Source organism: Rhinatrema bivittatum, chromosome 1 (assembly GCF_901001135.1).
Source record: "Rhinatrema bivittatum chromosome 1, aRhiBiv1.1, whole genome shotgun sequence".
NCBI lineage: Eukaryota > Metazoa > Chordata > Amphibia > Gymnophiona > Rhinatrematidae > Rhinatrema > Rhinatrema bivittatum.
Genome location: NC_042615.1, coordinates 757,884,148 through 757,898,437, shown reverse-complemented (window position 1 = coordinate 757,898,437; position 14,290 = coordinate 757,884,148). Strand labels below are relative to the sequence as shown.

Below are 14,290 nucleotides of genomic sequence, written 5' to 3'. Positions count from 1 at the left end.
TTTGCTAATGTCAACAAGAGTCCTCCAGGGATCTCTTTCAGTCTAGAATTAAAGTAATACTAATTGGTAATCAAATTGAATACAGATCCATGGCTCTAAACTTTACATACAGAAAACCACTTATCTGATGTTGCAGAGGTTAGTGGAGTAACAGATATCTACGTTCCCGTAGCACTGAATTTTTTTAAAAAGGCCTTATTTATTTAGTCTTAAAGAGGCCAATATTCAGTAGGCTATTTAATGGAGAAGTTATCCAGCTAAAGTTAGCCAGTAACTTGTCCTGTATATTCAGTGGGATAAAAGAAATAAAAAGGACAGCGGACCAATCCCCTCCTTCCCTCTCAAAGCATAATACGAATGCCCTGTGAAAGGTGTTAGAGATGCACAAAAAGCCTTTTCCACTGGAAAGGAAACTGAAGAACTAGGGGACATAATATCAGACTCCAGGTTGGGAGTGGGGGACTCAGAACCAACATCAATAAATGTTTCTTCACAGAGAGGTTGGTGGATGCATGGGATGCCCTCCCGGAAGAGGTGGTGACATTGAGAACGGTGATGGAATATAAAAGGGCATGGGCTAAACACCGAGGAACCCTTCAGGCTATGAAAAATGAAAAAAAATGGGGTAATAAAATGAAATGAAAAAATAGGGTAACGTTAACTTTTGGTTAACATTTCTAGATGGGGTAAACTGCATGGTGTGGCAGTTACTACTCTAAACAGTGGACAAGTGAGTAAGCTGCAAGGAGTGGCAGATACTAGCAAAAGAAACTCACTGAGCAGAAGGGATGGACCTTTGGTCTTTATCTGCCATCATTTACTATCAGGCCGATACAGTACAGTGTGCTCCGACGGAGCACACTGTACTTGGATGCGCATTTTCCCTTACCCCTTATTCAGTAAGGGGAGGAAAACGCGCGTCCAACCCGCGGCACCTAATAGCGCCCTCAACATGCAAATGCATATTACGTATGCGCGCGGGATACAGAAAGTAAAATATGTAGCCAAGCCGCACATTTTACTTTCAGAAATTTCTTCCGGCACTGGGAAAGTGCACAGAAAAGCAGTAAAAACTGCTTTTCTGTGCACCTTCCAACTTAATATCATGGCGATATTAAGTCGGACGTCCCGAAGAGTAAAAAAAGTTAAAAAAAAAAAATTTGAATTTGGCCCGCGCTTGTCAGGCCGAAAACCGGACGCTCAATTTTGCCAGCGTCCGGTTTCTGAGCCCGTGGCTGTCAGCGGGCTCGAGAACAGACGCTGGTAAAATTGAGCGTCGGCTGTCAAACCCACTGACAGCCGCCGCCCCTGACAAAAAGGAGGCGCTAGGGACGCGCTAGTGTCCCTAGCGCCTCCTTTTGCCTGTTTTTACCGCCGGGCCTAATTTAAATACTGAATTGTGCGCGCCGGCGCTCTCCCGCGGACTTTACTGTATCGGCCTGTATGTTTCTATGGTGGAGAAGGCTTAGAGGTGCTATGGCCAGTATCTTTTTTTTATTTGGAGGACTGAGATGAGGGAATAGGGTGTTATGCTGACATATTTTAGTGGCGAGAGGTGAGTTGGCTGGGGTATCAGGCCTGCAAGGGTTTTGTTTTTTTTTTTAGCTATCTGGCTATACTCTGAGTAAACTCTTAAACAACCAACAGAGGACTATAGAATATAATGTATACTGATGTTTGGTATCACTTATATGAGCTGAAACCATACATTGGTTATAGCTTCAATGTTTGTGTGTACCATTTTTAATTTTTATAGATTTTCAATTGCAAGTGTTCCCAGTTCAGTGGTGTTTGTTTAATATGAGGTTTTTTTTATCATTAAAATCATTTGTGAACATCTTTTTTGTGATGAAAATCGTCTAAAAATCACTGTCTCCTGACAGAGTGCTAGAAGTGAACATGACATCATAAATCTCTCCTAGTCCCAGGAGAAAATGGTTCTCGTCGAAACACTGTTGCGTCCGTCGGTCTCATATGGCTTCGACCTCTGTGCTTCACCTTTCTTCCTTCTCTCTCCTCAAGCCTTGGGAAGCTGGCTGCCACCGTGTCTGCATGCCGCTCTCACCGGCGTCCCCAGGTCGGCAATGGCAATGGCATTCGCCATGTTATTCCTAAGGGTCTCCTAGGTTGCGTGCGCACACGCCACCCATGTCATGGTGGGAACCTCGGGGGTGTCCCCTTCTAGTGACGTCAGCACATCCTGGTATTTAGCTTGCCCTTATTTTGCTAACAAACTGATTTAGCAAGTATTGGAATGCTCCGGTCTAAAGCTGCCCTGCCGCTTCCCAGCAGCCGCTGGAAGCTCTCTCTCTGCCCTTCGGGGTAATTCATCACTAACCTGGGTACCCTCTCCTCGGGGGCCCTTCTTCTCTCTTTCAGGTACCTATCTAGGAAACCGGGTACTCGCTCCTCGAGGGCCTGCATTCCTTACTCTGGTGTCTGCATCTGATCTGCTTCTGCCTGCCAGGATCTTCTTCAATACAGTCAACTGCTCAGTGAGTACTAACACTCTCAGTCTGTCTCACCTTCAGCTTCAGCGCTTGGAGTCTACATCCGGGTCCTGCCTTTCATCTACCAAGTGTGGGACTGGTTTCCTCTGCCGAGGACCCCTGGACTGTTTCTACTGAGTACCTTCACTGCTGTCCACCCGGGCAATACCATCAAGCTGTATAATATATACAGCTGTGTCTGCGTGTATAGAGTCTAACCTAGTACTGCAGTTCCTCACGGGGCTCCTCCCCATGGAAGTGGCCATCACCACAGTACCCAAGAATCCACTTCAACACCTCAAAACGAAAACAAACACTGGCAGTGGGGCAGACTGCACCATTTTCGCAGAAGTTGCATGGGTTCAAAATGAGATGATGGCATCCTATGTAAAGACTAGATAAGTGTAAAAAACATTTTGGATAGGAATACGCAAACTGGGGTGACCATGTGGGAGAGAGCGGCTAACTCTGTATATCACAGTTATATCTGGGTATGTTTTCTAGAGAACTTCACCTCACACTGAAAAAAACCCAGAATACCTCCATTTTATCTGCATACATTTTAATCTAGTAATGACATCCAGGTAAAATTTAGCTGGTTAGAAGGATCAGAACTTTAAACCTTGAGGCTTGTCTGGAAAAACCTCCATCTGTATAACAATCCAAAACAATACCAGTGCGAGAAGCAACTGTATATGCTCTATTTTCTGTAAGAACACTAGACTAATAATAGTCAAAGCCATGGATTCAGTCCTTATTACAGTTCTGTATACATTCTGGTCAAATAAAAATTTTGTAGAATATTTTACCCTGAACTGTATAATCACTAGGCAGAAGAGCTTACCCTCTAAAATAGAGTGGAAATAGATTAGACAAAATATTGGTAGCACGACCAGTCAGAGGACTGAATACATTGAAGATAAGAGAAATATAGGTTTCAGTCTAATCTAAACGTGGTTTCAAAGACACACAATGTCAGCATCTCAAGGGAAAGCTAATGCACCATTCTGGAAATCTGCTGAAGGAAACAGGTAACCAAAGAAGAGAAAACACCTTCAAGAGCAGCATGAAACTTTTTGAAAGCTTCCATGACAGTTGTAGCAACAAACCTAACAGCAAAGGATAATTCTGTTACTCATTTTCTTCACACAATTAGTATGCGGGCTGGATCCATGATGAGGACACTCTAAAAGAAATGCCTGGAGAGTGTCATTATTTTCTTAAGATGATGTATATGCTATAACAATATGTTGAAACTATTGATAGAAAAGGGACTGTCCATGCCACAGTTATTTATTTATTTAAAATCTTTTCTATACCTTCGTTCAATATATTCCATCACAACGGTTTACAGATAGGCACGTAAAGTAAATTTAAGAGTTAAATTGGGTAATATCAATTAACATAACATAGTGCCAGTAAAATCCGGTTACATAGTTACATAATAAATAATATTTGATGAGTGTCATGAAACTTGTCCATTTATACATGAAGGTTTACCTTACATGTATAATACTTTTGTACTGTAAATTTTATTAAATTAGCAGTGACTTAACACTAACAATATGTACATCTATTTAATTACGTTCTGAGAGCTGATGCTTTTTTTTTCTGCCAGCTTAATCAATCTTTATTCTAATCTCCGTTCTCTTTGTGAAATGCTTGTTTGAAAAGCCAGGTTTTTAAACTTTTTTTTAAAAGTTTGAAATTTTTCTGCAGTCTAATGCAAAGAAACAGTTCTATAGCCTTAAAATAGAAAAATATGCAAACAACCCAAGAACTTTATTCACCATAGTAAGAAACCTCACCAATGACACACCAGAGTCCTCACAAAACCTTCCAGAAAATAGATGCAATGATATTGCAATTTTTTTTACGAGAAAATTAAAAACCTAAAAACAAAAATACCAAATACAACAAAACAAGTAATTAAAATGAAAGATAGAGACGTTACTCAATGGTCGACTTTCGATGAGATATCAGAAATAGAAATAGAATCCATGCTTAAAAACTTAATCCCGCACCCCATTCGCATGACACAATAACAACCGTAGACTTAAAAAAAGTAGGCAACACTGTAGCTCCGACACTGGCAAAGATTGTTAATCTATCCTTAGAGGAAGGATCCATGCCAGACACTAAAAGGAGCCATCGTAAAACCAATTTTAAAAAAGAAAAACAGTGACCCACTGAACCTGAGTAACTACAGACCAGTATCGAACCTACCCTTAATTGCAAAACTAATAGAAAAAACTATACAAAAGCAACTAGCAGAACACCTAGAGAGCAACAACATACTATATCCTTCACAACATGGCTTTTGAAAACACTATAGCACAGAGACACTTCTGCTGGCACTGACAGATAACATTATGAGAGGTTTCGATAACGGCAAACATTACATTCTAGTGATGCTCGACCTGTCAGCAGCCTTTGACACGGTAAATCATGACATACTTTTAAATAGACTAGAAGAAATAGGTCTAAACAACAAAACAATCAATTGGTTTAGATCATATCTCAGTAACAGATATCATCAAGTACAAATTAAAGACGCAACGTCAAAAAGAATAAACCTTCAAACAGGAGTACCACAAGGATCCGCCCTTTCTGCCACACTTTTCAACATATACCTGCTACCACTATGCCACCTACTAGCTGGTCTAAGAATCACACACTATATATATGCCGACGATATCCAATTAATCTTACCCATCGACGATACAATTGAGAAAACATTAAGCATTGCCAACATGTATCTAGATATCATCAAACAGCTACTAAACCAAATGGAATTAATAATCAATATAGAGGACAGAATTCCTACACTTAGAACGGAAAAATACAGAAATTAAACAAAGCCCAATCACACTCAAAAACAACCAACAAATACTACTTGCAGAGAAAGTACGGAATCTTGGAGTAATAATTGACACTGAACTAAGCTTAAAACACATATCTCTGAAAGTAAAGGAAAGATACACTAAACTTATGGTCCTCAGAAGACTCAAACCACTCCTAACAACTACTAACTTTCGATCAGTACTACAAGCGTTGATATTTGCAAACACTGATTATTGTAATGCACTTCTACTAGGCCTACCATACACCTCACTAAGACCACTGCAAGTTTTGCAAAACACAGCAGCAAGAGTTTTAACCAGCAAAAACAAAAGAGAACATATCACGGAAACATTGGTTGAACTACACTGGCTTCCGACCGAACAAAGAATCCATTACAAAACATTGTGCACCATACATAAATTAATACATAACGAAAACGCAGACTGGTTAAATACAGCCCTCCGAGTACACGTCCCTAACAGAAACCTAAGGTCAGCAAACAAAGCCCTCCTGACTATACCATCAGTCAAAACAGCAAGACTAACACAAGTAAGAGAGAGGGCACTATCATTGGCAGGACCCATACTATGGAACTCCATGCCCTTGGATTTAAGACTACAAAAAGACAGCAAAACCTTTAGAAAAGGTTTGAAAACCTGGCTATTTAAACAAGCCTTCCAGAAAGAGAAGGGAGAATAGAAGCCAGGGATGGGCAAAGCACGAACAATTAAACAACCATACACACTGCAGAAATTCACTTAGGGGGTAATTTTCAAAGGAGTTACACATGTAAATATGACATACTATCGTAGCAATTTTCAAAAGCTATTTACTCGAGTAAAGTGCACTTACTTGAGTAAATCCTATGGACAATTCAATGGCATATATTGTAGCAATTTTGAAAAACCCACTTACTTGAGTAAAGTGTATTTACTCGAGCAAAAACCAGTTTTGCTCTAGTAAATGCTTTTTAAAATCAGGCCCTAAGTGTGTAGTTTTTAAGATATAGCACACCATTACTAATGGATAAGTTACATTTGTAAAATTAGCTCTGTAATTAAAACTGAGAAGGAAAGACATGGACATGATTAATCACATTTAACAACTAACATTGATAACAAACTATGTTACCGAACCTTATGGCACCTATGTATACGGACAAATTGTAGTATCATTACTTTTATGTGCCTTAATGTAAACCGTTGTGACGGTTCCCACCAAACGACGGTATAGAAAAGACTTAAAATAAAATAAATAATAATAAATAAATAATCTCGAGAGGCATGGTGTTCCATAGTGTCGGTCCTGCTAATGATAGAGCCTGCTCTCTAACTTGAGTCAGTCTTGCTGTCCTAACTGAAGGGATTGTTAGGAGGGCTTTGTTGGCCGATCTAAGATTCCTCTGTGGGACGTGCACATGCAGTGCTGTGTTCAGCCACTCCACTTTTTCTTCATTAATTAATTTGTGAATTGTGCATAGTGTATGTAATGTACTCTTTGTTCTATGGGTAGCCAGTGTAATTCAGCTAGCGTTTCAGTGATGTGGTCACTTTTCCTTTTGCCAGTAAGTATTCTTGTGGCCAAGTTTTATAAGATTTGGAGTGGTCTTATTGTTGTGTATGGTAATCCCAAGAACAGTGTGTTATAGTAGTCCATGCTAGCAAAAATTAGTGCTTGAAGTACTGTTTGAAAGTTTGTTGGTGTTAATAACGGTTTTAGCTTCCTGAGAACCATCAGTTTGGTGTAACCTTCCTTTACTTTCAGTGATACATGTTGTTTCAGGCTGAGTTCCATGTCAATTATTACACCGAGGTTCCTTACCTTCTCGGCTAGTTCAATTTTCTGATTTTTTAGCATAATTGGAGTTTGTATGATCTCAATATTTTTATGTTCTAGATGTAGGAATTCAGTTTTTTCAATATTGATATTTGGTTTAGCAGTTGGTTTAGCAGTTGCTTGATAATGTCTAAGTACATGTTTGCTAGATTTAAAGTTTTTTCAATTGAGTCAAAGAGTATAACTAGTTGAATGTCATCAGCATATATGTAATGAATGATTTCTAGGCCTGCTAGTAAATGGCACAAAGGAAGTAGGTAGATGTTAAAGAGCATCGCGGACAGGGCTGATCCCTGTAGCACTCCTGTTAGTAGACCAATTTTTTCTGACATTACGTTATTAATCTGTACTTTAAAAAATCTGTTATTTAGATAAGATCTAAACCAGGCAATTGTGTTGTTTTTTAGTCCTATTTCCTCTAATCTTCTTAAAAGTATGTCATGATTTACTGTGTCAAAAGCTGATGACAGGACTAATAGCACAAGAATGTAATGTTTTCCGCTATCAAATCCTCTCAAAATGTTGTCTGTCAGGGATAGCAGTAGTGTTTCTGTGCTGTAATGTTTGCAGAATCCATGTTGTGAAGGGTACAGTATGTTATTGTTCTCTAGATGTTCAGCTAGCTGTTTTTGAACAGTTTTTTCTATTAGTTTTGTGATTAAAAGTAGGTTAGAACAGGTCTGTAGTTGGTCAGGATAAGTGGGTCGCTGTTTTTTTTCTTTATTATTGGTTTGATGATTGCACTTTTAAGTATATTTGGCATTGTTCCTTCCACTAATGATAGGCTTATGATCTTTGTTAGTATTGGGGAAGCTGTGTTAGCTAGTTTTTTTATGTCCATTGTAGGTAAGGTGTCAATTATATGCGGGGCAGGATTTAATTTTTTTAGCATGGATTCCACTTCCAGATTTGATATCTTGCCAAATGTAGTCCATTGTGTTAAGTCTCTTTTGTACATTTTGATCTCTTGTTTTGTTGTGTTTGGGATTTTGGTTCTTAAGTTTGTTATTTTGTCACTGAAGAATTGCGCAATTTTGTTTCACCAATTTATTGCAGGTTCTTGGGGGACTCTATCATTGGTGAGATCTTTAACTATGTTGAATAGTGCTCATGGGTTGTTTGCAAATTTTTCAATTTTTGAGCTGAAATATTGTTTTTTGGCATCAAGAATTACTTGTTTGTAACAAACTAACGGGCGGATTTTCAAAGCCCTGCTCGTGTAAATCTGCCCGGATTTACGCGAGCAGGGCCTTGCGCGCCGGCGCGCCTATTTTCCATAGGCCGCTGGCGCGCGCAGAACCCCGGGACGCGCGTAGGTCCCGGGGTTTTCGGAAGGGGGCGTGTCGGGGGCGGGACCCGATGACGCGGCGTTTTGGGGGTGGGGCGCGGTGCCGGCCCGGGGGCGTGGTCCAGGCCTTCGGACCAGCCCCCGGGTCAGAGCACGGCGCGCCAGCACTCCGCTGGCGCGCGTAGATTTACATCTGCTTCTCTCAGGCGTAAATCTACGGACAAAGGTAAGGGGGGGTTTAGATATGGCCGGGGGGGTGGGTTAGGTAGAGGAAGGGAGGGGAAGGTGAGGGGAGGGCGAAAGAGTTCCCTCCGAGGCCGCTCGGAGGGAACTCGGAGGGAACGCGCTTTTTTAAAAAATCTACCCCTAAATGTTTTCTGAATTTCGTCAAGTTTTCTATTGTTTTGTGCTTTTTCCATGCTTTTTCTTTTTTTCTAAGATTTCGTTTTACTTCTTTTATCTTTTCGTTATGCCAAGGGTTTGATTGACGAGGTTCTTTGATGTGTATATATTTAGTGGGGTTTATTTCATCTGCTATTTTCTTGGTCGTTTCCAACCATGCTGTTGTTGCATCAGCTTTCAGAATACAGCAAGACAGAATTTAGAAGAGAAAAACAGAGATTTTCCCATCCCCTTCCACAGGAAGCTAAGAATGCTCACTGCTACTAGTTTAAATAATGGAACCATACAAAATAAGACCATGAAAGACAAGCAACCCATTTAAACCACTGTATAATGACAAAAGCTCTGTCATCCAGTCAACCGTAAAATTTGCATTCTAATTGATATTACATGGATGATATCACTGGCAATTAAGACAGGGAAGCTTGGAATTTATTTATATTTATTTATTTTATTTTATTTATTTATTTATTTATTATTTTTGATATACCGAGTTTCATGATAGGAATCACATCAACCCGGTTTACAATTAACAATGTGGGTAAAGGCAGAGAGTAACAAAGTAGAGAACATTTCCCAATACAACAACAAATATAGTATGAAACTTAACAAAAATTAAAACAATATTTTGGATGTGAGAAAGTTACAAAAAACATGGACGAATAACTTGGAAATGAAAGGGGAGGAATTGTAGAACGACTATTAGCATTTTAACCAGCTGTATCAATTAATAAATAAGTATAATATTATAAAATATAAAATATAGATGTGTAGCAAAATGATCAGATATGATATTGTTGTGAAGTATAATAAAATGTTGCTGTGACTGCGTGTGAAGTTAGTGGGTTTTTTTTTGTTTTTTTTTTTTACAGTTCCTAACTTTTGTGTTTATGCTGATGATGAGTGGGGAATTTAATCCAGATCTGGGAAAGCTTTTTTAAAAAGCCAAGTTTTTAGTCTTTTCCTAAAAGTTGGAGCGCATGGTTCTTGTCTTAAGTCCGGTGGGATGGAGTTCCAAAGGATTGGACCTGCTGATGAGAGAGCTCTTGAGCTGTAGGATTTATGATGGTAGGTTTTGGCATGTGGAACCTGTAGTGATTCTTTGTAGTGTTCCCTGATGGGTCTGTGATATGTGTTTTTTAAAAGGGATTTGTAGGTCGAGTTGAGTGTGTTGATGGATGTTCTTGTAGATAATCATGATGGTTTTATACATAATTCTGAAGTGGATCGGTAACCAATGAAGGTCTTTGAGGATGGGGGAGATGTGGTCGATTTTCCTGGAGTTTGTGAGGATTCTGGCTGCTGTGTTCTGTACCATTTGTAGAGGCTTGGTGTAGGAAGCTGGGAGGCCTTTTTTGTTTTGTTTTGTTTTGTTGGGTCAACCTCCCCAACAGAAATAACATATACCACAGATAAACGAGTCTGCAACATTGAAAAAAACAGATATTTTGTGCAGTATAATTCATACTGCTTTTGTATGCATGCTTTTCTAAATTAAACTAGGTTGTCCTTTGCTAAGATTTTAACTCACCTCTTCTTCCCTGTGATACTCTGTAATTAGGTTAAAAGGCACTGTGTATAGGGTGCTGGACATTACACCAAACAGTGAACACAATGCCAGTGTAGAATAGACATTGAGAAACAGTCCAATCAGTCCTGTACCCAGTCCAAAGAGAAGGTATCCAATGAAATAAAGTCCCTTTAATCCTGTGTAAGGTAACAGGCCTTTCTGTAAATCTGTAGAAGAAAACACAGGTCAACAGAGCAAAGAAAGTTCCAAAGAACAGCATATTGGAAAATCTATTCTTTTAGAAGTCACATTCATGCAAAATGCAATTTTTAGAAATAATTACATTGGCAGCGATTCAGACATATCTGGGACTCAAAATATTTATGGGCAAAAGTTATTTACCAAGTTAGATGAACGAAAATAATCATATCCTGTGTTAAATAAATATGGCTCAAAGTCCCTGTATATATTGGCACTCTTACATTAACCGACTTGGTAAGTCTTTTTATATTAAGTCCTACATATAACTTTGTTATTAGGGATGTGAATCGTTTTTTGATGATTTAAAAAAATCGTCAGATATTTTTTTAAATCGTCAAAAATCGTTAGAGTCGCGATACAATAGAAATTCCCCCGATTTATCGTGAAAAATCGTAAATCGGGGGAGGGCGGGAAAACCGGCACACCAAAACATCCCCTAAACCCACCCTGACCTTTTAAAACAAATCCCCCACCCTCCTGAACCCCCCCAAAATGTTTTAAATTGCCTGGTGGTCCAGTGGGGGGGTTCCGGCGCGATCTCCCGCTCTCGGGCCATCGGCACCATTTTGGCTGCCACTAATATAAATGGCGCCGATGGCCCGATAAAAAAAAAAACCCACCCGACCCTTTAAAATTACCCCCTTAGCCCCCCCCCCACTCTCCCGACCCCCCCAAAAACTTTTTACACATACCTGGTGGTCCAGGGGGGCCGTGGGACCGATCTCCCGTTCCCATGCTATCAGCTGCGCTAAAAAAATGATGCCGTGGCCCTTTGCCCTTACCATGTGACAGGGCAAAGGTAGCGCTGGCGCCATTTTGAATATTGGCAATACAGCCGGAGGGCAGAAGATCGCTCCCGGACCCCCGCTGGACCCCCAGGGACTTTTGGCCAGCTTGGGGGGGCCTCCTGACCCCCACAAGAGTTGCCAAAAGTCCAGCGGGGGTCCGGGAGCGACCTCCTGCACTCCGGCCGTATTGCCAGTATTCAAAATGGCGCCGGCGCTACCTTTGCCCTGTCACATGGTAAGAGCAAAGGGCCATCGGCGCCAGTTTTTTAGAGCAGCTGATAGCGTGGGAACGGGAGATCGGTCCCGCGGCCCCCCTGGACCACCAGGTATGTGTAAAATGTTTGGGGGGGGGGGGGTCGGGAGAGTGGGGGAGGCTAAGAGGGTAATTTTAAAGGGTCGGGTGGGGTTTTTTTTTTATCGGCGCGGGCCTCATTAGTGATGTGAATTGGAATCAGAAACGATTCCAATTCACATCTCGTATCGATCAGATTCCCCCCCCCCAATTGAACCCGATCATTAAAATGATCGGGCACACGATTCACATCCCTATTTGTTTTATAATATTACTTTTAATTGTATGATCTTCATTATCCCTTTCTTTATCTACAGAGGTGCTCTGTTGTTGACAGATACATCTGTCAATCTAGAACTGACCAGAGTACATGCACAGAACATGCTGCTGTGATGTCAGCTTGCACAAAGAACATGGTCCTTCTTCTATAGCACAAAAGAAGGGATGACGTGAAAAAAAATCAATGCAAATGGAAAACTGGTTGTGAAAAATTCTGAACAAATTGTTTAAGAAGAAATGGTCTACAAAGCTAAGAAATATAGTTCCTCTAAAAGTATTATAGTATTTAGCTTTGTAGACCATTTCTTATTAAAGAAAAGTGTTCCACAGAACAACAGAAGTTCTATCTGAAGGGAAGGGAAGTATGACTAAGGATAGGGTTTCCCAAACTTTTATTCAATATGATCCCATTTTAGCACTTGAAAATTCACATGAATGACCAAATAATGAACAAAATAACTAACAGGGGTATGATTACCCCTTCAAAAATCACTCCATTCTCAATCTGTACTAGAGATGTGATTTGGACGAAACTTTCGGTTTGGCCTTCGTTATCGGCCCGCCATGGGAAATTTCATTTTCCCGTGGTTTGTGCCAATTTTAATTCGGCTGCCCCCGAAATATCTGAAACCCACCCCACCCCTTCCAATTTAATTAATTAGAATTGGGTTGTAAAAAAAAAACAAAAAACCCAAACCCACCCCAAACCTTCAAATTTAATTATTTGCAACCCTCCACCCTCCCGACCCCCCAAAACTTGCTGAAATTCCCTGGTGGTCCAGTGGGGGTCCCAGGAGCGATCTCCCACTCTCGGGCTGTCAGCTGCCACTAATCAAAATGGCACCGAATGCTCTTTGCCCTTACCATGTGACAGGCTATCTGTGCCATTGGCTGTCATATAGTAGGAGCAATGGACGGCCAGCGCCATCTTAAAAAATGGCATGGGCCATCCATTGCTCTTACCATGTGACAGGGGCCGACCAATGGCACCGATAACCCCTATGGTAAGGGCAAAGGGCCATCGGTGCCATTTTGATTAGTGGCAGCCGATGGCCCGAGAGGGGGAGATTGCTCCCGGGACCCCGCTGGACCACCAGGGACTTTCGGTAAGTCTTGGGGGGGGGGGGGGTCAGGCAAGTGGGGGGTTGCAATTAATTAAAGTTGAAGGGTTGGGTTTTTTTTTTAATGTGCCCTTCCCCCCCCCCCCCCAAATGATAAGAAAACCCCATGAAATTTTGTGGGGTTTTCTTATCATTTCGTCGCCCCCCAAAATGTGATGAAATAGGAAATAGAGATGATATTTCCTATTTCATTGCAAACGAATGCACATCACTAATCTGTACACACTCCAACTGACTCCCTCTCTCAACCTCCACCCGCTCCCAAGGACTCCCTCTTACATCCTCCAGGTCCTCTTATCTTCCCAGCCTATTACCTCTCTTTCACCCCTCCATCCATTTTTGCATTGCCACAGCTGATCCTCTCTCCCTGAGCTCTTCTTATAACTCCCAAAAGATCCTCTGTCATCTCCTTCATCCTATCCTCCATGTCCTCCTTACCCTCTCCTCCTATTCCCCTCTCTCTCTCCCCTCTAACCCTTCATTCACATTCCCCTAACTGATCCCTTTCATTTCATCTCCTCTCATATATCCCCCAATTGATCTATCATTCCCTATCTTTCACCATTCATAGCCAATCCAGCTTCATTCGATGCAGCCCTTGAATCCATCCTGCATCTGAACCCTCCCTTCAAACAGCCCCCTCCTCCAAAAATCTTCCTGACCAGGGTCAGCATCAACATTTTCCTTTGGGCCGTGGGGCAAAGGTGGATGACAATTGGTGGGTAGAGAAGATAGGCCGATTACAGGGGTACTATTTTGGATAGGTGCAGTGATGGGTGGGGAGAAAGGAGCAGTGGCAATCTCCACTTGCTCACTCACACTGTTTCTCTTCCTCTCATGGCCAGTCCCAAGCCAGACCATGATCTGCAAGTGACAGCAGCATTAGTAACAAAAACTCAGCATGGAGCCTCCAAGACAATGCAAGCTCAAAGTCCCTGCAATGGTCCCAATCCCAATTCACACACAGCTTCCTATTACTATAGAAATTCATGTGAGTGCAATCAGATTTCCAGGCCCATGGCTGACTTCCATACTAACGTTGCTGCTGCTGGTGCTTGAAGAGTGTTGCTGTTTGTGACACTTGTGAACTCAGATGAAGTCTTTATGACCTCATTTGGGGTCCTGACCACAGTTTGGGAAGCCCTGACATAGTTGATGATCAAAACAGGCCATAAACAGT

General features: G+C 41.3%; 1 protein-coding gene across 1 annotated transcript in view; it reads right to left on the bottom strand.

The window, feature by feature from the left end:
* Window positions 1–14,290, bottom strand: part of SLC45A2 (solute carrier family 45 member 2) — a 99,378-nt gene that overhangs the window by 14,607 nt on the left and 70,481 nt on the right. Inside the window, exon 6 of the mRNA XM_029579111.1 lies at window positions 10,391–10,596. Within this exon, the coding sequence (XP_029434971.1) occupies window positions 10,391–10,596 (206 nt within the window). The remainder of the gene's footprint in view (window positions 1–10,390; window positions 10,597–14,290) is intronic.